We start from the raw sequence: 21,945 nt of genomic DNA on the forward strand, positions 1-21,945 counted from the left end.
GGGTCAGTGTGGCATCTCTAGAGAAGAAGGTGGAGTGACACTGGTGCGGTGCGGTGCGGAACGGCAAGAGGAGGGTCCGGCAGGAGGTGCAATGAACTACGGACAAGCAGAGGCGGGGTGGGGGTGGGGGGGATGTGTCACTGTGCTCTTTTTTTTTCCCTTCACCGCGTTTGAGTGTTTAAGTGTTTTTTTTCCGTCACGTGCAGTTCATCTCCTCGAGGACCACAGACGGTCTCCAAGTGGAGCTCGATGCAGTTTTCGGCTTCGGGCACAAGGACGACGGTGCGACCGGTCGACCGCGGCGCAAATTAGAGAAAAATTACCATGATCACAGGTACGGTAGCTGGACGGCAAACGTCCTCCTCGCGGACAACTGGACACGCCTGTCTTTCCTCCTTCTATAAATATAAACCTTTTCCAGCACCTAGAAAGGAGCTGAAAGGTGGTTCTCACTGAAATGTCGTGTAAAACACAGCAGGTTCGATGCCCTTTTGGCACAAAAATACATCCGCCGATGTATGAATACACATCCAAAAAGCGCTCATATCTTTAAAATGATTTTCCATGTTTATCCGACACTTTTCTCCGCTAAGTGACGTATTTATTTACCCATTCATACACACAAGTAATTATTAGTGCATCAACTGAGGGTAAGTGCCGTGATCAAGGTGAGGCTCCAATGTGGGACATTCAAGTGCAAGGTGGCATCTCTGAGCAGGTGACCAAGTGACAGGTTACATCTTTTCACAGCATTTAAGGGTAGGGTACCTTCATGACCGAATTAGCTCCAATTTTTATGCTGATATTTCCTACAAAGTCATTTGCGAAGAGCGATAAAAGGGCACGCTGTGAGGGCGCGATGAGTGAGAGCTATTTTAATTGCACATACAAACAAAAGTTTAAATAATAATCATGATTAGAGAACGCAGGATGTTTTAATTGTGTAAAAGCGTGCGCTTAATTGGACAAAATCATTTAGCGGTGCTAGAGAAGACTGGTGGTGTTCGTAGCTCGAGCTGTTGATGTCGTCACCTCGACCGGCGACGAAACGTTTGCGGTCCGAACATCTGGACAAAATCGTCTTCGAGGTTGTTCATTTCTGTCGTCGGTGAGGCCGGTGCAGGAGGACACACACTTACAACAAAGTCGGTATTCGGCGAAAGAAAGGAAGTTGCACGGAAAGGGGGGCGATGAGCAGAACGAGGGTTCGACGCTTGCCGGATGCGGGCCGAAATGTGGACGCACGGTGCGGTCGGCCGTTTGGTGCGTGTACCGAAGCGTCCGCCATTCCGCTTCCCCACGTGACGCGCTTTACCGCCGATTCTGGTTCTGGCCCGGGTCCTCCCGCTCTCCGCTGGTGCTCCGGCGACCCCAGCGGCGGCGCTCTGACAAGCCGACGGCTGCCAGTCTCACCAATTATCCCACACTTAGAGGAACCGATGGAATCCAGGCCTCGGAGCGTCTCGGTTCGGCCACGGCTTTGAATAACGTGCGTACGGTGGCAAAGTGCGTAGCCCTCGCACGGGACAGGCAACAAAAAACCGGATGGAAAACAGACGTTTCAAGAAAAGTGATGGAAAAAATCAAATGAAAACTGTAAGGGACGACTGAAGGGCATCCAGGAAGAGCAGCCGACTTGCTCTTTGCGGAGTTTCGACCGCAGCCTGCAGGAACGACCCCAGCAAAATCTGGAGAAGGAGCTACCGGCAAAATCGCGATTCACTCAAAATTTGCATAGCCAATTAGTTGTGTTCAAGCACATCACAATCCAGCCTGGAACCTTTGTTTCCCGTCCTCGTGACTTCACAGTTTGCTGTCGACCGTGGGCGCCACTTCCACCACCACCTTCCCGATGTTCTTACGGGCGTACATGTAGTCGACGGCTCGGAACACCGACTCCAGGCCCACGAACCTCCCACCAGGAGCCATGTCCCCGCGATCGACCTCGCACACGAGCGCCCCCCTGACACACATCCGCAGCATGCTCTCCATCGCCTCCCGGTAGTCGGACAGGAAGTGAGGCAGGAAGAACCCGCGTACGCTGGCCGATTTCTTCAGGAGCTTAGCCGGCAGCGCTGCGGACCGCACCGGCGGGACGCCGAGGTCCGACTGGTAGCCCGAGATGAAGCCGATGACTATGAGCCGACCGTGAGCGGCGAGGCTGTTGAGGGCCAGGTCGAAGACGGTGCCCCCGACTGACTCGTAGACCGCATCCACGCCGCCGGGGTACTCCTTACGCAGCACAGCGGCCAGGTCCTCCGCCTTGTAGTTGACGGGTCTGTCGCAGCCGATGGTTTTCAGGAATCCGGCCTTCTCGTCAGAGGAGCAGGTCCCCACCACGTGGCAGCCCGCCTTCTTGGCGAACTGCACCGCGAACTGGCCGGTTCCACCGGCCGCCGCCGTCACCAGCACGGTCTTACCCGCGGCCAGGTCGCCGAGGCGCCGCAGAGCGATGTGGGCCGTGGCGCCGCTGAGGAGCAGGGTCAGGAACTCGGGCTTGACCGAGGGGACGCGGATGCTCTTCTTGGCGGGCACCACCATGTACTCTGCGAACGCGCCATCGCTGAAGTAGGCCACGGGATCTCCGACGGCAAAGTGGGCGCTGGCGCTCAGGCCAAGGCCGACCACCTCGCCGATGCCCTCAAACCCAGCGTCGAACGGTGGCTTGACGGACGGATCGTAGCGGCCCGCCGAGTAGTTGATGTCCGAAGCGTTGATGCCGACGAACCTACGAGAAGAGAGGGAAAGACGGCAGAAACACACCAGAAGGGGGCAGTGATGAACGACTGTCCTGCATGATGAGGAAAGGAAAGGTAGACGGCAAACTGCGAGAACGGCCAAAAAGACTCACAAGTGGCGGCGTTTATTTCCTATAATTATGTCATCTTATTTCCTTTACTTTTTCTTTTCTTTACTCGGTGGAAAGTGTCCTCAGGGCAGCTGCATCAGGGTCAGCTGCTGATTTTCTTTATTGTTTGAGGGTGTCGGCGTCGACCGTCCAAAGCACTTCGGTGCCGAGTCCAAAACAATTCACATGACACTTTGATATTTCTGCTAATATGAGGAACCTCTGGAGCCGGAAGCTTCCGACAAGTTTGGAAACACCAGCCCAGCTCTGGGAAAACTGCAGGCGAATCTTAACAAAAAAAAGGGGGTGGCTGGGTGGGGGGGAATCCAAACAAAACACAGCGCATGCCATAACGGTTCAGTTTCCACGGAGACACTTGTGCACAAAATACACTTTTTAATCTTGTATGTTTCTTTTCCCCAGACAATTTTTCTGAAAGCCTTTAATCCCACTTAATATCTTGGATAGAAGAGGAGGAAGAAACACACGAAACAAATATATAAATTAAGCGATTTTCTGCGTTCCTGAGGCTCTGCTGCTCTGACTCATCTTTGCGCTTCACGCAGAAGAAGCTTAAACAGAAATATGACAACCGCTCTTCATTACGGCTATAATATTCCAATTTAGCCCAAGAAAACTTTGTTTTGTTTCATGCTGCTCTGTTTTCCTCTTTTTTATCAACATGTCATTGTCTGGCACCCGGGAGCAGGTTCCCGGGGTGGCCGAGAGCTTCCGCTACCTATAAAGATTAAAACGTGCGGGTCGCGACCTTCCCCGCGTTCCACGAGGTTGTGGGATTTTACAGATGATCCTGATGCGGTTTGAACCGTCGCTCGCAACCATTTTCCAGTGCTTTCGTTCAGAGGGATCCCTGCGAAGGTCTAGAGCACGTGGTGAAGCACTTCGCTGGCACCGCTGTCCCTGTCCAGCTCCCGCAGCGGGGTCTGGCTCCCCTTAAACGAGGCACTTGACCCAAATTACCGCGGTAAAATAATGCAAAGACGGGTAAAGCCGTAAAACTGCAAGTTATGTAAATCCCTTTAGATGAAAGCAAATAAATTATGCAGACAATGTGCCGAACGCTTTAGCCCGAGAGCGTGAACGTGACTCGGGCCCGGGGCACGGAGGCACCGGAACGTGCAAATCGCTCCGTCTCCCGTGTCTCCGTGCGTCCCGTGTCTCCGACGTGTGCTGCAGAAACGAACGCTTCCTACTGCCACCTCCGAGCCCGTTTCCCCTCCCCCGCCTTCCTGTGCGCACGACTTGCTTCCCAATATGTCCAGTTACTTCATGAGCCTTCGGTGGTTTTTTTGGTCCCTAAATACCTCCTATTATGAGGTTTTTTCTGAGGTTCTGCTGCTTTTTCAGGCCTCTTTCATAGAAAACCTGCAACACAGCACAATACAGCCCTACTGCCAATAATAATAATAATAATAATAATAATAATAATGTCTCCATGGTAACAAACAGATCAAATGGTGACCTTGTAAATCCCTGTGGACATAGTTATACATTTCATATTAATAACATCTGGATCTGGATTAACATCTGGATCTACTGCACAGTCAGACAGGAATTTACCATGATAGTGGAATTACCCTGAAACGGAAAAAATGTCTTTTAGGCTCTGACTGGTGAGACGTGAGTCCTGATCATTCTTCTCAAGCACAACTGGTATCTATACAGATAGATAGTAATATTCATTTTTCATAATAATAATTTACCGTGAGGACCGCTACTACAGCAGGGGTGGGATTCACATTTCAGTCTTTTGGTTGGAAGGTAAGAACTTCAGCCACTACGCCACCTGCTGCCCAGTGGCGATTCCACAGCTGGCGCCAGGTCTGCTTGGATGTTGTTACTGCACCCATCTGCACCACGCTAACACGGTCAAAAACACATGTGACCTCACTGTGCATTTTACACCCCTCGGAAGTGTAAGTAGGCCATTTAAACCTGCCGCGTAAGGGGGCGACTGGGGGCCTCTGGGATAAAAGACCACGAAGCCCCAGCGGTGAGGAGTCCATCTGCGTTGGCAGACGGCAACACGGGGTCAAGCACCCGAGGGCCCTTCTGTTGTGCCTTTAAGAGCAGTCCTCTGTCTGCAGCGCCTGGGAAAGCTGGACACACTGGGAAAGGCTCTGTAAGATGCCAATAATAATAATAATAATGTGTTCACATTTTAGGACAAATCTTACAGGAGACACACTCAATATAATCAAAATAAAAAAAAAAATTACTATGCTAAACAGATTTAACTTAAATTATTGCGCTAAATTTGTACACATTCGCTTGAATAGACAAATCATTAAAACAAAAAAAGTATGAAACAGGCACTCCGACATGGTACGTTTACACCCATTTTTTGTCGATTTCATCCTCATCCAGATTATAATTTAAATGTTTCATTTATTGTATTTATTATTCCGTTATTGTATTTACTGTTCTACACTGTAGGAGTGTTAAGAGAGGCAGTAATTCATGCATTTTATAAAGTTTTTTTTTTTAACATATATTCTTTGCACACCTATATTTTTCTTCAGTAATTTTTGATATACAGTACATCGTACAATATATGTAATGTTGCTCATGTTTTTATGTTACAGTATTACTATAGTATGCTATATTAATTTTTACTATTACAGTATATTAAGAGTACAGTAATTATAATGCTCATTTAAACCAGTACTAAAAAATCATTATACCATTTTTTTTTAATGGCCAAGCCAAGGCTGGGGGAAAAAAAATAGTATAAAGATTCTTTAGTACTAGCTATATATAATAATAATATAATAACGAATTTAGTCAATACTCTACTAGTTACACTTTAGACTGATAGGGAAAATCCATCTTTAAGACCTTTAACATTTTTCAAAAGCAATAAATGTTCACTATTCGGGCCTCCAGTCTTGCGAAGTGTTCGAACTGTTGCGAACTTTAGTACTGAAATTATTTAATTACAGGTGAATCTTTCATATAATAATAACATAAAATCGTGGGATAAATCGTGGGAAAATGTTAAATACACTGCTGTAATATATAACAGTAACATATTACAAGTCACGAATGAAAATACACTGTATACACACACACACACACACACACACACACACGTCATGTGCACCTACTACTAGTATTGTAATAATGCATTAGAAGCGCCGCAGTTTTATATTTGTATTAGTCGTTTTCCAGATACAAATAAACATTGTATTACTTAATTTTAATGTAACAGTAATTCCACTTGAGGGGAAGCCACACACACACACACACACATCTGAGTGTATTACGACACGGACATGAGCAAATATCTCTTTCCCTTAATATATAACAGAGGGGGTGTGGGGCTGGTTGGGGGGATTGGGGGGGGAGCTGGATTCGTCGTGTCCAGTCCAGGGTTCAGGACACACACGGGACGAGCGGGAAGAGGGATGCTGGGTGAGGGGATGATGACCAGCGCTCTACTACTGACCACCGCGCACCACGTCCACGGTCTCCATGGTAACCACGGTCACTCTGCGGTCACACGGGACCGATGACCCTGCGGGGGGGGGGAGGAGGGGGGGTGCGTGTGCGCGCACGCGTGCGTGCACTCACCGGTTCCGCACCAGCAGGTCCGTGTCTCCAGGTGTGGGTACGGGACAGGTGTCCACGCGCACGGCGTCCCCGAAGCGCGGGCTCAGCGCGTGCACCACGAGCTTCTTCATGGAGGGGGGGATCGCGGAGCCCCCGAAGTCCATGAAGTGGGAGGAGTAGGACAGGTCGATGATGGAGCGGCGCGGGCCCGAGACAAGCGCGCTCCCGAGCGCGGCGCACAGTCCGAGTCCCTTCCTGGTGCTGTTGGCGACCAGCGGCGAGGCGAACATGACCCCGGTGGGGGGGGGCAGGAGAGGGAAGGCGAGGACGGGGAGGGTACGGATCGCCCGGGAGTGAAGAGTGAAGAAGCGCGTGCAGTGCTCGGGTCGCGACGTGCGGCTCTGATCGGGGTTCGAGCGGCGCGCGAGCGGCTGATGTTTACAAGGAGAAGAAGAAGCTGGACGCGGAATAGCAGCGCGGCTCGAGTCCCTCCTCTTCCGTGCGGTGAGTTCACTTCCTGGTGGCACGAGTCGCTCTCCCTCTCTCTGTGTGTGTGTGTGTGTGTGTGTGTGTGTGTGTGTGTGTGTGTGTGTGTGTGTTGGGGGTGATTGAGACGCTGCGCTGCGCTGTTCCGGGACACTGACCGTTATTCATTGGCCGCTGAACGGCGGCACTCGGGGAAACAGTGTAAACTGTGTGACTCGCGCACGGTAAACGGTGTAAGTTCTGCGCTTCAGTGCAACACACAGGACCTGTCAGTGCGCCTCGTGTCGGAAAAATAAATAAAGTAAGCACTCACACAAACTTAGGTGGTAATAAATAACACACGCTCTCAAACGAATAATAATAATAATAATAATAATCCATTCTAACACCCCTTGTGAGTATTAATCATATCATATGGTTTTAAGTATGTTTATTGTTAACTGTAGGTGTTGAACAGTCAACGTTTCTTTATCATCATCATCATCATCATCACCATAAATGAATTTAAGTTTGGAGACACAGTCAGGTCGGTGATTGACAGGTGGGCTCCGCTGTCACGGTGACGCTCGGTGGGGGAGGAGTCAGCGCGGGCGCGCAGCTCGAGCGGCTGCTCGAGGTGTCAGTCCGTCAGTCGAGTGCGCGTGTGTGCGTGTCTGCGTATGTGCGTGTGGGGACCGGCGACCGGCGCACACTGGCCCGAGGTTCGAGCGAGCGGCTCATCCCCCTGCTTTTTAGGAGCTGGACACGGCGGCTCGCGGACACGACGGGCTCGCGCCCCGGCTGCCCAGTCAGTGCCTCCGCGCGCGAGACTAGCGCGCGACCCAGCTTTGTTTCGCGTCCCGCAGTTGGAAGGCGCGGCGCCGCGCCGCGTCGCGTCGGGAGCCCGAGCCCGCGCGCAGCGCGTGAGTGTGTGCGCATCCGTCCGTGTGTATTACGTGTGTCTCCGCGGGCGTGTGTGTGTGTGTGTGTGTGTGTGTGTGTGTGTGTGTGTGTGTGTGTGTGTGTCCGTCCGTCCGTCCGTCCGCGCGCTCGGAACTGTTATTGTAACAAAAAGTAGCGGTGGAGGAAAGGAGAGATACAAAGTATCCGAGGAGTGTTGGGGGGGGGCGGTTCAAACCGCGGAGAGCTGGCGCGCGCTCGGACCCCCTCTCACACACCCTCATTAACATCATCATTAAGACCCTTATTAGCATAATGAACATAACGGCTCTGAGTCACAGAGTGTCACCCGTGTAACGGCGCTGTCCTTGTCGTCCCTGCAGGGCTCCGCTCGGGAATACAGTGTGTGTGAGAGGCGCGCGCGCTCTCCCCGGGGGGTCTCTCCCCGGTGCTCTGGACGGAGGGGAAGGAGACCCCCGGACGCGCCGCTATCCGTCACATCGGGCTCCCCCACCCCCCATGGAAGAGACTGAAAGTGAGCCCCACCGACAGACACCCCGCGCGAGGGGGTCGCCCCCCAGCACGAGCACCCTGTGAGCTCGGCGGACCCCCCACCCCACCGCACCCACCCCGGGAGGAGCACGAGGACTTCTCCCTCCTACACTCTCTTTATTGAACATTTTGATCGTCATCCAGGCGGAGATGCGCTGAGTGTCAGTGTCGCCGCGGGAGGGGCCGAACGGGTCCCACATCCAGGGCGGCGGATCAGAAATAAAAAACAACAAGAAAACAAGAGATAATTTGCTGAAAAACCGCAGATCGAAGATCTCGAGAAGCAGGTTTTCTTTTCGCCGCGTGTCGACCGAGCATCATCGTGCTTCCTGCATGAGGAGGAGGAGGAGGAGGAAGGAGCAGGATGCCGAGGAGGAAGCAGCAAGAGCCGCGCAGGTCTGCAGGTAAGAGCGCGTGTTGCGGCCGTGCGACGACGCGGGTCGTACATCATCGTGTACCTTACAAACACACACACACACACACACACACGCACGCACTCGGTCATCTGTCAGAGCTCGTGCGGGTGTCAAGTCCTCGCGCCCGCCCTGTCCTCATTCATTGTCCGCCGCGCCGCGCGCCGGACTGCGCACCCGGTCGGCGTTTCGTCGAAGCGCAGTTTGTAGCCGAGTTCCGTGCCAGAAATCGCGCGTCCTTGTTCGAGTGAACGACACACGCGCGCGCTCGCTGCTGAAGCAGCACAGATCCTCCCTCGTGCGCGCGGTGCAGATGCGCCTCGATGATCTCATTTTGAAAAGATCTTTATTAAAGTTGGTGGCGCAGGAATCGCTCGCTGTGACGACCTGCTGCTGAAAATGACGCGTACGTCATATTAAAAGAGGATTGTTCTTTTAAAGAACGAGAGGATGGGGGGTGGGGGGGGTCTGTTCTGCGCTGCACCGTCCATTTGAAGTCTGATTGATCGCCTGTCACGTGGCGGCCTTTGATCTGTGCATCCCCGATTGGCGTCGCGATGAGCGTCAATAAATCACTATCCGTGGAAACACGCGTGACCCCCACGGCGGGGAACCCCCCCGGTCAAAAAGAGCACGGACTCGAAAAGTTTCATAGCCGGGGCGGGAGGGGGGTTCCGTGCTCGGTTTTCCGGCAGGGCCGAAGGGGGTTCCGCGTTTGTAGGAAATGTGACGCAGAGACCCGCTAAATGTAAGTAAACTCGGAGCATCGCGAGGCTGAAAACCCGCACGACACGTGTCATCGTGTGACCCACTCCGTGGATAGTGACTCTGCGCTGTTATGGTCTGTTTTGGGCTGTTCGCGCGGACTGGCGGTGGGACTTCGCACCGTTTCCGATCTTGCGAAACGTTGTGCGCGGGTGACGCGGCCGCGGCGCGCGCCCTAACGAGGAGCCGCCTTTGAAGCGGGGCTTTAGCGGCGCCCGCGCGCGCGCGCCCGAGCGAGTCGCAGAATTTTAAACAGCTTCTGAAATATGAGGTGCGGAGCGGAGCGACAGGAGGCCAGGAGACACTTTGAACTCGGCGGGTTTATAATTTCTCACACTCAGCCGTGATGGATAATGCGGAGTGTGTGTGTGTGTGTGTGTGAACGGAACTGCAGCCGTGCGCTGCCCTTTTTATTGCAAATAGTGGTAAAGTGTAGAAGGGACGGGGTTCTCGTAAACACACAGTGCCCTTCTCCCCCGATATAGAAAGTGTTTCTTTGCGCTTCTCCAAAATGAGGGACTCTGTGCCACCTTCCTTGTTCTCTAACACACACAACACACAACACACACACCAGTACACACGGATTGTCATAACAGAACTCGACAGACTGACACGGACCCTCCCCCCTCGAACCTTTGGCTATGTGACCCACCGAAACGGCCCGTTTCTCGCACTCGTGACCCAGTTTCGGTGATCTCGCAGCTGGGCGACCCCGACCCCTCCGAGGCCCAGCAACAGCACAGCTCCATAACTGTGGTCCAGGGCGAACGTGGGGGGGGGTCACAGTACCTTAACCGCGGCCTTGCATCTGCATATTTATTTCCTCTCTTCTGCATTATTTGAAGAACTGTGCGCGTTTCCCAGAATCTCTGTCCTGCATCTGCCGTCACTTCGCTGCTGATGTGCACACGCCCCACAGAGTGTTATTCCCGTCTTTAGTCTGCGACGCTGCCAGAACAGGCCACTTGGAGTACCTGTGTTTTACCAGGCCTGTAGTGTCACTTTTAAGACTTTATTTGACTAATAACTTTATTCAAACGGTTTCAACTGGAAGCAGTAACATTTGTGTGTGTGTGTGTGTGTGTGTGTGTGTGTGTGTGTGAGATGGAGGGTGAGGGTTTGCTGTAGGTGAAGGAGAGGAGAGCAAATAATTTCATATATATTCAGTATATACACTTTTAATATATTGGATGTTTTTCTCCAGTCAGTTATAGCGTTAAGCGAGTTACACTGATTTACCCATTTATTCACTGGAGTCATTTTTAATTCAGCAATTCAGGGTTAGTCCCCCCGATCAAGGGTACTGCAGCAAAGGGTGGGATTCGAACCCGGGTCCTTTAACTGTGACACAGCAGCTCTGACCACCTTGCCCCCCTGCTCCCCCCCCCAGCTAAGCAACGATTAAAGACCGTCGACGGGTGGCGGTCGTGCCGGTGAAGGGTGCGGTCGCTGCTCCGCGGAGGGACCAGCCACGCACACGTCCCTCCGCTTCATTAGGAGGCCCCTAATTATCTGCTCTCTGTCGAGCGTGGTCGGTGGCCGCTTCGATGTGATGAGGGGCTATGCGGTGCAGCGTGGTACGGCACGGTACAGTACAGGTCGGACGTCGCGGTTCCCGAGGCCCCGGTGCGCCGTTGACTCAATTGAGCTGTTTAGGCGACAAATGCACTGCACGACCTGACTGATGGCGTCAGAGCGACGCCTCGTGACCTTGGGCGACCCCGCTTTTCGGAGGAGGCCTCGGCGGGAAAGCGAGCGTCGCTGTCAAAACTACAGAATGGTGGCGCAACGACAACTTCTTGTTCTTAATGTAACCGATGTAAGTCCACCTTTTATTATTTCACCGGTTTGTTAACGTGTAAAAATCACGACGAGGGATTTTTTTTATGCTTGCTCTTTCCACACTGTGGTCTTGAAAGTGGTGAATGTGCGAAAAGATAATTTAATCCAAGATGATGTGAAGGATTTAATTTGAAGTTTGGATAAAAACACAGACGCTTTCAGGTTAAGTGCGGCAGGCAGAGGAAGTGAGATGTGACAGTGTTTCATCGCCGCCGTTCCCGTGTCCTCGTTCTTCACCGCCTTCATTTCCCTCTCGAACTGGACACTGGCATCACGCGGCGCCGCTCTCTTCTCGCGATGTGCTCGACGGAAAATCATATCTGTGTCTGGATTCATTTCTCGGCAGAAAGTGAGAAGCGCAGCTGAAGGAACGCGTGTGTGACGCCGAGCTTTCAGAGATTTTTTTGAAAGCAAATAAAACATTTTATTCATTTTTACACTGACGTTCTTCTCAATCTTAATAGCAGAAGTAATGTATGAATTTAATATTGCTGTATGTGGTGGTGTATTAGTATTATAATCTGGCAAATGAATAAATGTATCATTGATCTCTTTTATGTGATTTTAGAGCATGACTGAACTTTTGATGTCCAGCATTTTGTAAAATCACAGAGAGACGGTAAAAACTGCTGTATATGACACTGTATTTAAGGTTTCTGGATATAAGGGAACTAAGTGTGAAATAGTTTAAAAACCATTTAAATAATTTCAGTCAATAAAATTATTGTGTGTTTGTTTGAGGGCCACACATCTAAAAATGACAGTAACATAGTGAATCTCGAATATCTAAATGGACAAATTATTGTATTTTAATTAGGTGTGCTGTGTGTGTGTGTGTGTGTGTGTGTGTGTGTGTGTGTGTGTGTGTGTGCGCGCGTGCGCGCGCACGCCTAACTGTAACTGCATTATCGGGGGGTCAAACACGATGTGTAGTGTTTATGGAAAGTATAGTATATATTGTATATGAATAATGTGGCTGACGTTGCGGGCGGCGCGGAGCCCTGGGGCCGAGTGCTGGATGCCGCCGATCTGGATTTTTCTCTTGCTAAATCCTACATTCTTTATTGTGTTTTTTTTTTTTTTTTTTTTTTTACCGTTTTGCTGGTTTGGAATGGTGCGGCGGGACTCGGCAGCACTGTGAAAACACACACACACACACACACACACACACACACACACACACACACGCCCAGTCAGCGTGAAGGTGTCTGCAGCGGTCTGGAGGAACAGGCCTAACGCGCTGCGGGGAAACCAGGCACTCGAACCCGGGTCGGAGCCTCCGAAGGTGACGCCGAGGACACGCGAGCCGCTCTCTCTGCGTTTTCGTTAGCGAGAAATACGGCTCCGGGCCTCGGTCCCGGGCCCAGAGGAGGCCCTTGCGATCGGCCGTCGCCGGGATCGTTAACAGGTGCTATCGATCGCTCCCTGTCGATGGGCAGCTTTGTTCCTCTGCTCTAAATCCTAATAGTTACATTTGCATGTGGGAATGGAGCCGGCAGCCTATCGGAAATCGAAGAGTCGGGTGCGACCCGTCCCCGCGACCTCCACGCGGCGAGCGCGACAGAAAGCAGGACCTGGCAGCCCTGCGCCGACGGGTGCGCGTGTCTATGCGTGCGTGCGTGCGAGTAATGGCCTAGAACGCACACTCGCGTGCGGTCGCTCTCGTTACGCTTCCTTCAGGCTTGTGGAGCCCCTGACCCGCGAGGAGTGACGAGGCAGTGTGGGGTTAGGGCTAATTAGGGGAGGTCGTGACAGTTTGTCCCCCGAGGGGCTTTTAATTCGCACGCCTTGGTTGCGTGCATCAGTTACGTCGCCCTTGTTCTAAGCGCGTATCGGCGCTCTCCTCCGGACTGCCCGTCCTTTTCCGCGCGTTCCGCTCGTCGTGTGTCCTACGGGGGTCTGGCGGGTGAGTCAGCGCAGGGTGAGACCCCCCCCCCCCACCCAAGTCACAGATGACCACAGACGAGTCATTCGCCGCTCCAGAGTTTAACTGGAAAATTACCGTCATATTTACCGTCTTTCAGAGTTTCCTTCTTCTCGTTACCACGATTGTAGAAGCTTTTCTCCAAAGTGACATACAGCAGAGAGTAAACAGCAGCAACAAGAGCAACAGCAACGTCTTTAATGTTTCATTAATTTATTATTGTCGTATATGTGGAGTAATGAATAAAAAATTTGTTTAATTGCAGTCGTGTGTTAGGGTCCATGTCGCGAGGGAGACCGTTGCGTCTCGCGTCGTAGAAAAAATACGCCGAAGCGAATGGGCTCAGTGAGGGACCGTGTGGATTTTAACCATGTTTTTACTACGCTGTGAGGTGCACGTCCAGAGCGCAGTAACCGGCGAAGGTGCCGGGAACAGAACGCACCGGGAGGGTGATTCTGCTGCCCGTGACGTGGCGCTTGAAGCTGCTCTGCTGGGCGCGAACCTCTTCTGTATGTAGCCGTACCTGCAGCTCGACGAGGGTTCGAGGGCAGAAATTCACCGAAGATGACGAGTTTCGGGCAGTTTAAGTTCCGTATCGGTCACAGTCCACACTGCTTTTTGCCCCAAAACACGGCAGACCGTCGTGTTTGTCACACGAGCGCCGGGAGACGGGGACGCCGACAGTGGGGAAAACGGAGGGTTTTTGGCGGCGACCCCATCGTGGGGTCGCAGCCCCGCCGGACTCGTCCTCCACCTCACAGGTAGAGCGGACACGGGTTGAGGGCTCCTCCTCGGGTAAACGAGAGTCTGTCGGTTCCCGGGGACGAGGAAGGGAGGGGGGGGCCTCTTTGTCAGAAGGGCATTAGAGCTGACAGACGAAGAGGACAGCGGACACATTCTCCTGCAGCAGCTGCAGCGGAGCCCATTACCGTGACAGGTGTCAATTAGGAATTACTGCCGGCAGTCGCTCCCGGAGCGCAGATGTCGGCCTGCGGGAGGCGCAGCGCTTCCCCGTGCCGCTTTGTTAGTGCGCCGCCGCCGTCTCTCCGCTAATCGATAACCCGCGCGTCGGACTGTTAGTTTGCGGCCCTTATTAGCCGCCAATTAGAGGAGGCCGCGCGGCGCCCGGTCGCCGGGCTCGTACGCGTCGCTCGCCGCTAACGACGGCTGCGTGCGGAGTGCGCGAGGCGCTGATCCGTCTTGACCTTTGACCCTGAAGCGAATATGGACGCGAGAGGCGGGAGCGACGGGGGCGCCCCGGTGTGGGAGAGGAGACGGTGGCCGAGGCTGCGGACGGATGTCCGCCGGAAACGTCTCGCATCGTTCGTTTTACGGATCGGAGCACATTGAACTCTTTTCAGCGATGTGAGACTTTATGCGTCGATATTTTTGCCCAGCGAAGGAGTTCGCCGAGGCGCTTCGACACTCACGTTGCAGACAGATCGGAGGTGCAGATTTGCACTCCAGCGAAGGGAGGTTCGAATCCCACCTGCTGATGTAATGTCCTTGATGAAGGTACTTAACCTCAAATTGGTACGATGAAAATGACCCGGCTGTATAAAGGAGTAATTCACTGTAAATACCGTAGTACTGTGAGAGCTAAATAAATAGAGGCAAATATAAAGTAAGAAAGTTTCAAGAGAACAACAATAAATATTGACACGTGTGTGTGTGTGTTCTATAAGAATATAAGTGAAAATGCAGTGGGAGTAGATGTGAAAAGGTGTAATAGGTGACACTTCCGTAATTCTGTACTTGAGCTTTTACACCGTTTTACCGCCGTGAAAAGTCTTTGCTCCATTCTCTTAGCTTCCAAGATGGACCAACCAGCAGTTGTGTCCTAACTGACACTTTTTTGGACACCATCAGAGAAGGACTTTATTCCTCCGGGCCAAGTTCGCTGGGCCTGTTGACGTCCGAACGCTGATGTCCGGCCTTCGCCCTGCTGCACCCCCCCACCCCACCCCACCCCTCGCTCGCTCTTATCTCCAGGCCTCTCCCTCATCTTCCTTCTTGTCCCCATGGTTGAAACCAGATAGTGGTGCTGAATGAGTGAGAAAATTAGCACCTGTCGTTGTCATTCGGCTCCTGCCAGGTTTCTCCCCGAGTCCCGGAAACAGAGACGTCGTCGCATAAAGGTTTTCAGAGTTGCTTACAAAGACCGGCATGCGCACGCAGCAAGGAAACGGCAAACGACCCAGATTTTTGTCATTTCTCCTCGACAGTTGATCGCTGGAGGAGGAACACGACGAACGCGGGAGAGCGGAGGGGAACGGCCTCGTTCCCATTAGCTTGAGTTACAGCACACAGGGGAGGAGCTGACGTCATCGGCCTACCTGTAGAGCGCGACCGGGGGGGCCGAGGGCGGGAGTTCGGTGGCGCGGGTTACCTGTGCAGGTAACGTGAAAGGTGACGTTGTGCATCAAATCCGTATCTGTGCATCGAATTAAAATGCCGTAAAAGCCCCGAACCGAGCCGAGCTGGGTTAGAGGTCAGGAGTTTAGGGCTCGCTGGCTGAGGGTTAGTAGTTTGTGGTTAGGGTTAGGGTTAGCGGTTAGGGTTAGCGGTTAGGGTTAGCGGTTAGGGTTAGTAGTTCAGGTTATCCAGACCAACCCTAAGGGAAACGATGCAAGCCGAGCTAAATGTGGTCGGCTGCCGACAGCCGTTATTAAGCTCGTGCGACGTCCTTTGGCGGAGACAACATCCAGCTCCCTGGAGTGACGTGTTCCCACCTGCATGTCCGCGACCAGTCATCCCACGCGGGAGGCGGCATCGTTACACAGCCGCGCTCAGCCACACACACGCTTCACAGCATGTCATTAGCACCGTGTCGCTGTTTTAATTATGGATTTAATCTCAATGCGCTGAGACTTGTTATTTTTTACAGTTTTTTTGAGAACCCCCGCTGTCAAAATGCTTGTACAGCATGCATGCCCTGCATGTTCTGTCCTTATATGGTATGATGAATGCAGAAGACCCGCCTCCTGTCCTTATATGGTGCGGTGGCCAAAGAAGCCCCGCCTCCCCCTTATATGGCCTGGTGATTGCAGAAGCCCCTCCTCCTGTCCTTATATGGTCCGATGGCGGCGGAAGCCACTCCTCCCAGGGCCCTTTGTATCGGCCGAGCGGCAGTCGTCTGGCTGCTCCCTGGTCGCTAATCTCCCAGCTTCCTCCCTCCCTGTCGACGGGGGTCGTCCGCAGTTCACCAGAGTTCCAGGGGTGCGGGACCCTCGTCCCACGGTCCACCCCGGCTTTTCTGCTTCGCAGACCTCCCTTGTCAGTTGGCTTATGAGACCCCTTCCCTTGTGTACAGAGGATTGGGTTTGTTACAGACAATGAGGATTATTATTTTTATTATTGTATTAATAATAAGGTCAAGACGTCCTTCTGAGGTGTTTCTTCACCTGTTATTGCCGAAATATTGATCACTTTGCTCCCCGTTGGGCGTCCTGCTCCCATCTGGCTGTCCGCGTGAAGGAGTTTTCAGGACTGCTGTGGTGTCACATCTTCCCGCACGTCCTTCGCCAAGTCGCCTGGGCTGGACGGAGCCATTAACCAATCAGCTGGCGTTGCCATGGCAACCCATTAGCTCTTATGGTGGTGAGCATCAGCGGGTTGCTCTGTCGTTACTGTATAGAGCAGGAGTTTCCTCTGGGGAGGGTATGCGGGTAGTGTTGCGTGTGCGCGCGCGCTAACTTTAGTGTTCTCGAACCGTGACCTTCGGGTGTAAGTGAACGAGCCGGTGTGGGAGACTCGCGCTTTCGGGCCGCACGTGGAACGAGGCGCTCTTTGCGAGACCGAGACAGATGTTTCGGCTCAGCGCGGCTCACGTCGTCCTGGGGCTGAAGAGGGGGGATCATCTGGACCAAACGCAGAGCGGTTCTGCAGGACAGATGAGCTCCTCGCTGTGTGGCCCCATCCGGCCGTCTTGTGTGGCTCGTCTGGTGGTGGAGGGACTGATGGCTGAGATGGGCTTCGTTGTGTGTGTGAGTGTGTGTGTGTGTGTGTGTGTGTGTTGGGGAAGGAAGGGGGTTGGTGCTGGGGGATGTCGAGTGTTGTCATTGGCTCACAGCTGGTCCTGTACACTGTCAACCATCAAAGTTCACCTTCCCACAGTCTCAGCTGTCTCTCTGTGTGTGTGTGTGTGTGTGTGTGTGTGTCTGGCCAGGTGTGTTATTTCTTCATCAGCTCTCATTTGTGGTGGGAGGTGGATTCAGATGCAGGGCCTGTTTCGACATTGAGTTGTGAGCGACTTCTGGAAACTTCTGCCATGTTTTTTTTGTGTCTTTGTCACTGTGCGTGTGTGTGTGTGTGTGTGTGTGCGTGCATCTCTGCACAGCACTGTGGATGGAATGGCTGGGGGCGCTGAAACAGTCAGACAGAAAGCAGCTGCTCCGGTGCTATTATGCCAAACACTGACTTCCTGACACTGATTTGAGCATAAAGACGTGGACTTTCTGTCTGTGTTTGTCTGCTTGTTTACTTATTTACTGTTTTGTTTACTTATTAGGGGGTGCGGTGGCGCAGTGGGTTGGACCGGGTCCTGCTCTCCAGTGGCCCTGGGGTTCAAGTCCCGCTTGGGGTGCCTTGCGGTGGACTGGGGTCCCGTCCTGGGTGTGTCCCCTCCCCCTCCGGCCTTACGCCCTGAGTTGCCGGGTTAGGCTCCGGCTCCCTGCGAGCCCGTATGGGACAAGCGGTTCAGAAAATGTGTGTGTGTGTGTGTGTGTGTGTGTGTGTGTGTGTGTGTGTTTACTTATTAACCTGCAGGACCTAATCACTCTGTATAGTGCTGTGCTCCTCCACCTCTGGCTGCTTGGTGGTCCCTATCAAGGGTCCAGTCAGTAGGGTCTCAGTTTTGTCCTCCCCATTGTGGTGGAAGGAGCTCCCCGTTTCCCTCAGAGCTGCTGAATCCTGAATCCAACACCATCTGCTGTGATTATGCATGTATTCACCATTTGAAAGTCACTTCTATGGGAGCTACTGGAGGGATGTGAACCAGCAACATGGTGGTGTCACACACACAAGCCGTGTGTCAGTAATCCCGTGTCTGTGTCTAAAGCTCTTTGTCTGTTGTTGACGCACTTTTGTTTACTCTGAGTTGTTCGTCATTTTGGAGAATGACTGAATAAATATGAATGTGATGTCACTAATATATGATTGCAGAAGAACAGAAACATGCTGGTGGGGGTGGAAGGGGCAATGAAGGATCTCTGGGGTTGGAGGGAACTCTGCGCCGCAGCGCTGGTGCTTTGGGGCCTGGGAGAAGGATGGGTGTCATTTATCAAAGGGGCCCCCAGGGGCTTTGGGAGCCACACACTGCGCAGCCTGGTGGTTTTCACTCCTCACACCCCGCATCTGTCTTCCCCCCTTACGTGTGTGTGTGTGTGTGTGTGTGTGTGTGTGTGGGGGGGAGGGCGTTTCACGTAAGCCCCAGTACGGCAGCCCACGTCTCTCAGCCGTGATCAAGGGTCCTAAAGCAGGACGTGGGTTTTGAACCCGGGTTCCTGTAGTAGGAGTTGGCAGCTCTAACCACTGCGCCCCCTGCTGCTCCTTACAGTCAATACGCAGTGAGCAACGCTGAGTTCGGACAGTTTTTCTTTATTTGTTTTCTGTTTCCATATTCCGCTTCTAAGTAAAAAAACAAAGTTTAATTGTTCTTTAGTTGCAGAGTAGCTGTTTGGTGCATAATTTTTTTCCTGAGGTGTTGGAAGTGTGTGTAAGTCGAAGTGCGGAGGTGTGTGTTTAATAATGTGATTCAGACCTGGAGGACTGTGGGGATGAGGAGTGAGGAGATTCCTCTGGGTCGGACCTGGCGGTTGCACGCACGCACGCACGCACACACACACTCACACGCACACACACACACACGCTGAACCACTAGGACCGACTTTGCTCGTTTGTCTGAGGGAGGGTAATGCCGAGTAGAATGATGAGTCCCGTGGAGTGGCCGGCAGGTGGCGTAGTGTTTAGAGCTGCCACCTTGTATCAAAGGACCCGGGTTTGAATCCTAACTCCTCCTGGAGTACCCTGGATTGAGGTACTTCCCCTTACTTATACAGTAAAAATGACCCTGTCAGATAAATCGGTAAATAATTGTAGGGAGTTGAATGCTGTAAGTAGCTTTGGACAAAACTGCCGGGTAAATATGTAAATGAATTGGGGTGCGGGGGGTGGGGCCACGCCGGACTGTATTAATGTCACTCGTCCTTCCTGTGTGCGCAGCCACTCACTCTCTCACATGACTCTTTGTCTCACGCACAGTCTGTGTGTGTGTGTGTGTGTGTGTGTGTGTGTGTGTGTGTGTGTCTCTGAGAGCTGCAGAAGGAGCTCTTTCATTTGTCTCCATAAGCCCAATTTATTTCTGCAGCCAGACGTGAGCTGACAGCCGTCACTCAGCCCCCCCACTCTCTCCCCACCCCCACCACCACCCCCCCCCCTCCCAGGAGGTCAGCAAAGCAGTCACCCCCCCCCCCCGTGAACATTACTGAAGATGGATGTGTATTTAAAGCAGAGATGGATTGTGGATATCAGAACTGCGCCGCTATTTGTCATGGTGGATATTATTTAAACGCGGCAGCTGAACGGGGGGGTGGGACTCCGGGGGGTGGGGTGGGGGCGGGGGGGTCGGGGGGCCTGTTTTTAAAAAGATGTTCTGCAGCCGTCTTGCTATTCGTTCCGCATACTTGCGAGATGTGATAGTCGTCTTTGTTCGGGTTCAGCTTTTTCAGTCAGCGTAGCGCCGACCCCCCCGGCCCCCGTCCCCGGTGTCGCGACCCCCTCTCGGTGTTCTCAGCAGCCTTTCGTTCCGGAGGACGTTCGCCTCCCTTTGGGTTTTTGTGCTCTTACCTGGAGCTCTGCACTACCTTTACTATGTTTCAGGGTATTTTTTTTCTTAAAAAGTAGTTTTTGCAGTTTACCGCTCTGCTGTCATTTGTTCTTTCGTTCATTCGGCCGATTCCTTTCTCCAGTTAGGGTTACACCTTTACACTATTTACACCGACTTACCCATTTGGCGGTCCGATCAGCAGTACTGCTGGAGGCGGGATTCGAACCCGGGTGCTTCAAGTGGAAAGTGTAACCTTTAAACACTACGCCACCTGCTGCTGTTACTGTGCCTTGGGTTCAGAGGCCTGAGACACAGGCTTACATTCTGAAGGTCTTGGGTTCAAATCCCTTGATGAAAGTACTTGACCTGAATTGATACGGTAAAAATGACCCCACTGGGTAAAATGGGTAAATTGCTGTGAAGTTTACAACTTTAGGGTTGCGGGATGTGGACAAAGGAGGCAGGTGCATGAGGGGTCGTGAGCCTCCTCCTCCCTTTGCGGTGCCGACGTACCGGACAGGAGGCTCTGCAGTGGTTAAGGTTTCACTTTGCAGCCTGAAGGATCTGGGTTCGCACCTCGTGCCGCACTTTTTCATCGGTTGCTGTACCGATTCAGTACCCGGCTGTACGAAAGGGTAAATCGCTGTAAAGCCCATGTCTGATATTGCCGGTTGCCTCGTACAGAGCTCTCGGATAGAGCGCAATAACAATAATGCCAATAACAACAAATAATGACGATAATGATGAAAAGGGAGAGGTGGTTTTAAGAAGGAAGTGCCATTACTGGCGTTCGCACGTCTCGCTCTCTCCTTTAACGTTTCCGTATCTTCCGGCACATTCCAGCCCGCTGGTACACATGAAGCCGGCGAGAAGGACCCGACTAATAATAATGGGTTATTTTAGCACACAGACACCGCGTATTCATCAGGATCATTAGGACATAACTTTAATCATCGCACATTAAAACGGGAGGTAATAACCCTTCCTTGTGGTACTTTTGTCATCTTTATAAGATTTAAAAGGTTATAAATATAGAATTAATGCCAGTCAGTGACAGATTGCATTGCCCAGATATGCCAGGCATATTAGCATCTCACTCAGAGGATTATTTCACATTATGTGGAGAAATGGAGGATATTCTTTCCATCAAATGCCTTTCTGCCGTGCGTGTCGTGTCGAGGGTTTGAGGCCCGCTAAGTTGACAGAGCGTGTCACTCCCGCGGCGGTGACAGCTGACGTTTAGCGCGGCTCGAGGGCCTCGCAACATGAGACGAGCGGGCCGTCGCGCTCCGTCTTGCTTGTCGGAGGGGAGACGGCGCCCACGTGTCTTAAAAGTGGATTCGGTCGCCTTCGCGAATGTGTTTCCCTTTATTTGCGTGCGGAGCGTCGCGGACGCGGTAATATTATTAATTACAGCGCACCGGCTCCTCGTGTCGCAGCCGCGCCGTTTCTCGACGCGTGAGCGTTTTGCACCGTGGGGCTGAGAGCGGCCCGTTTACCCCGCGACGCCACCGCTCGCCACCGATGAGAAACTCCGCCCGCGAATGTGGGACGCGCCGGTCGCCGAGCGCTTCTGACTCTGAGTTTGTGGAGATTTGCGGCGTACCTTCACGGCGTTTCTGCTTACAGCTAGAGCCGAGACTTTTGCGGATCCTAGTGAGCAAAAATTGGAGACGTGTCTGTATCGTTAAGTATTTACCCGTTGTCGTGTAGTAAAAGTGACGGTTGAGTTACGAAGAGAACATTCCGCCCTTAACCGCATTCATTAACTCTCTCTCACACACACACACACACACACACACTTGCAGAACCGCTTGTCCCGTACGGGGTCGCGGGG

At 52.5% G+C, this 21,945-nt stretch overlaps 2 protein-coding genes across 4 annotated transcripts in view; one reads left to right on the forward strand and one right to left on the reverse strand.

Annotated features, from left to right (window-relative positions):
• Positions 1-589: 589 nt before the first annotated feature.
• Positions 590-6,733, reverse strand: LOC108940580 (prostaglandin reductase 3-like). Its single transcript, XM_029259939.1, has 2 exons — positions 6,443-6,733; positions 590-2,728 (listed from the first exon to the last, which is right to left on the reverse strand). Exons 1-2 carry the CDS (start codon positions 6,709-6,711, stop codon positions 1,804-1,806), a joined length of 1,194 nt encoding a protein of 397 aa, XP_029115772.1. The 5' UTR covers positions 6,712-6,733; the 3' UTR covers positions 590-1,803.
• Positions 6,734-6,850: 117 nt separating this feature from the next.
• The window catches only part of LOC108940683 (teashirt homolog 1-like), a 30,307-nt gene continuing 15,212 nt past the window's right edge, over positions 6,851-21,945 (forward strand). The window contains exons 1-2 of one of the 3 annotated variants that reach the window (XM_029259937.1): positions 6,851-6,925; positions 8,170-8,742. In XM_029259937.1, coding sequence (XP_029115770.1) covers positions 8,703-8,742 — 40 coding nt within the window. In that variant the 5' untranslated portion in view covers positions 6,851-6,925; positions 8,170-8,702. Of the gene's footprint in view, positions 6,926-7,420; positions 7,810-7,962; positions 8,743-21,945 lie in introns of those variants that run through there. The other 2 variants (XM_029259936.1, XM_029259938.1) reach the window with 2 other exon arrangements.

The sequence above is a fragment of the Scleropages formosus genome, chromosome 18 (genome assembly GCF_900964775.1).
Source record: "Scleropages formosus chromosome 18, fSclFor1.1, whole genome shotgun sequence".
Taxonomy (NCBI): domain Eukaryota; kingdom Metazoa; phylum Chordata; class Actinopteri; order Osteoglossiformes; family Osteoglossidae; genus Scleropages; species Scleropages formosus.

Excerpts from the sequence above, each read along its gene's own strand:
- LOC108940580 (XM_029259939.1), bottom strand. The coding sequence starts at position 6,711 with ATGTTCGCCTCGCCGCTGGTCGCCAACAGCACCAGGAAGGGACTCGGA. Across the intron at positions 2,729-6,442 it reads GACCTGCTGGTGCGGAACCG|GTTCGTCGGCATCAACGCTT; the intron begins GTGAGTGCACGC and ends CTCTTCTCGTAG.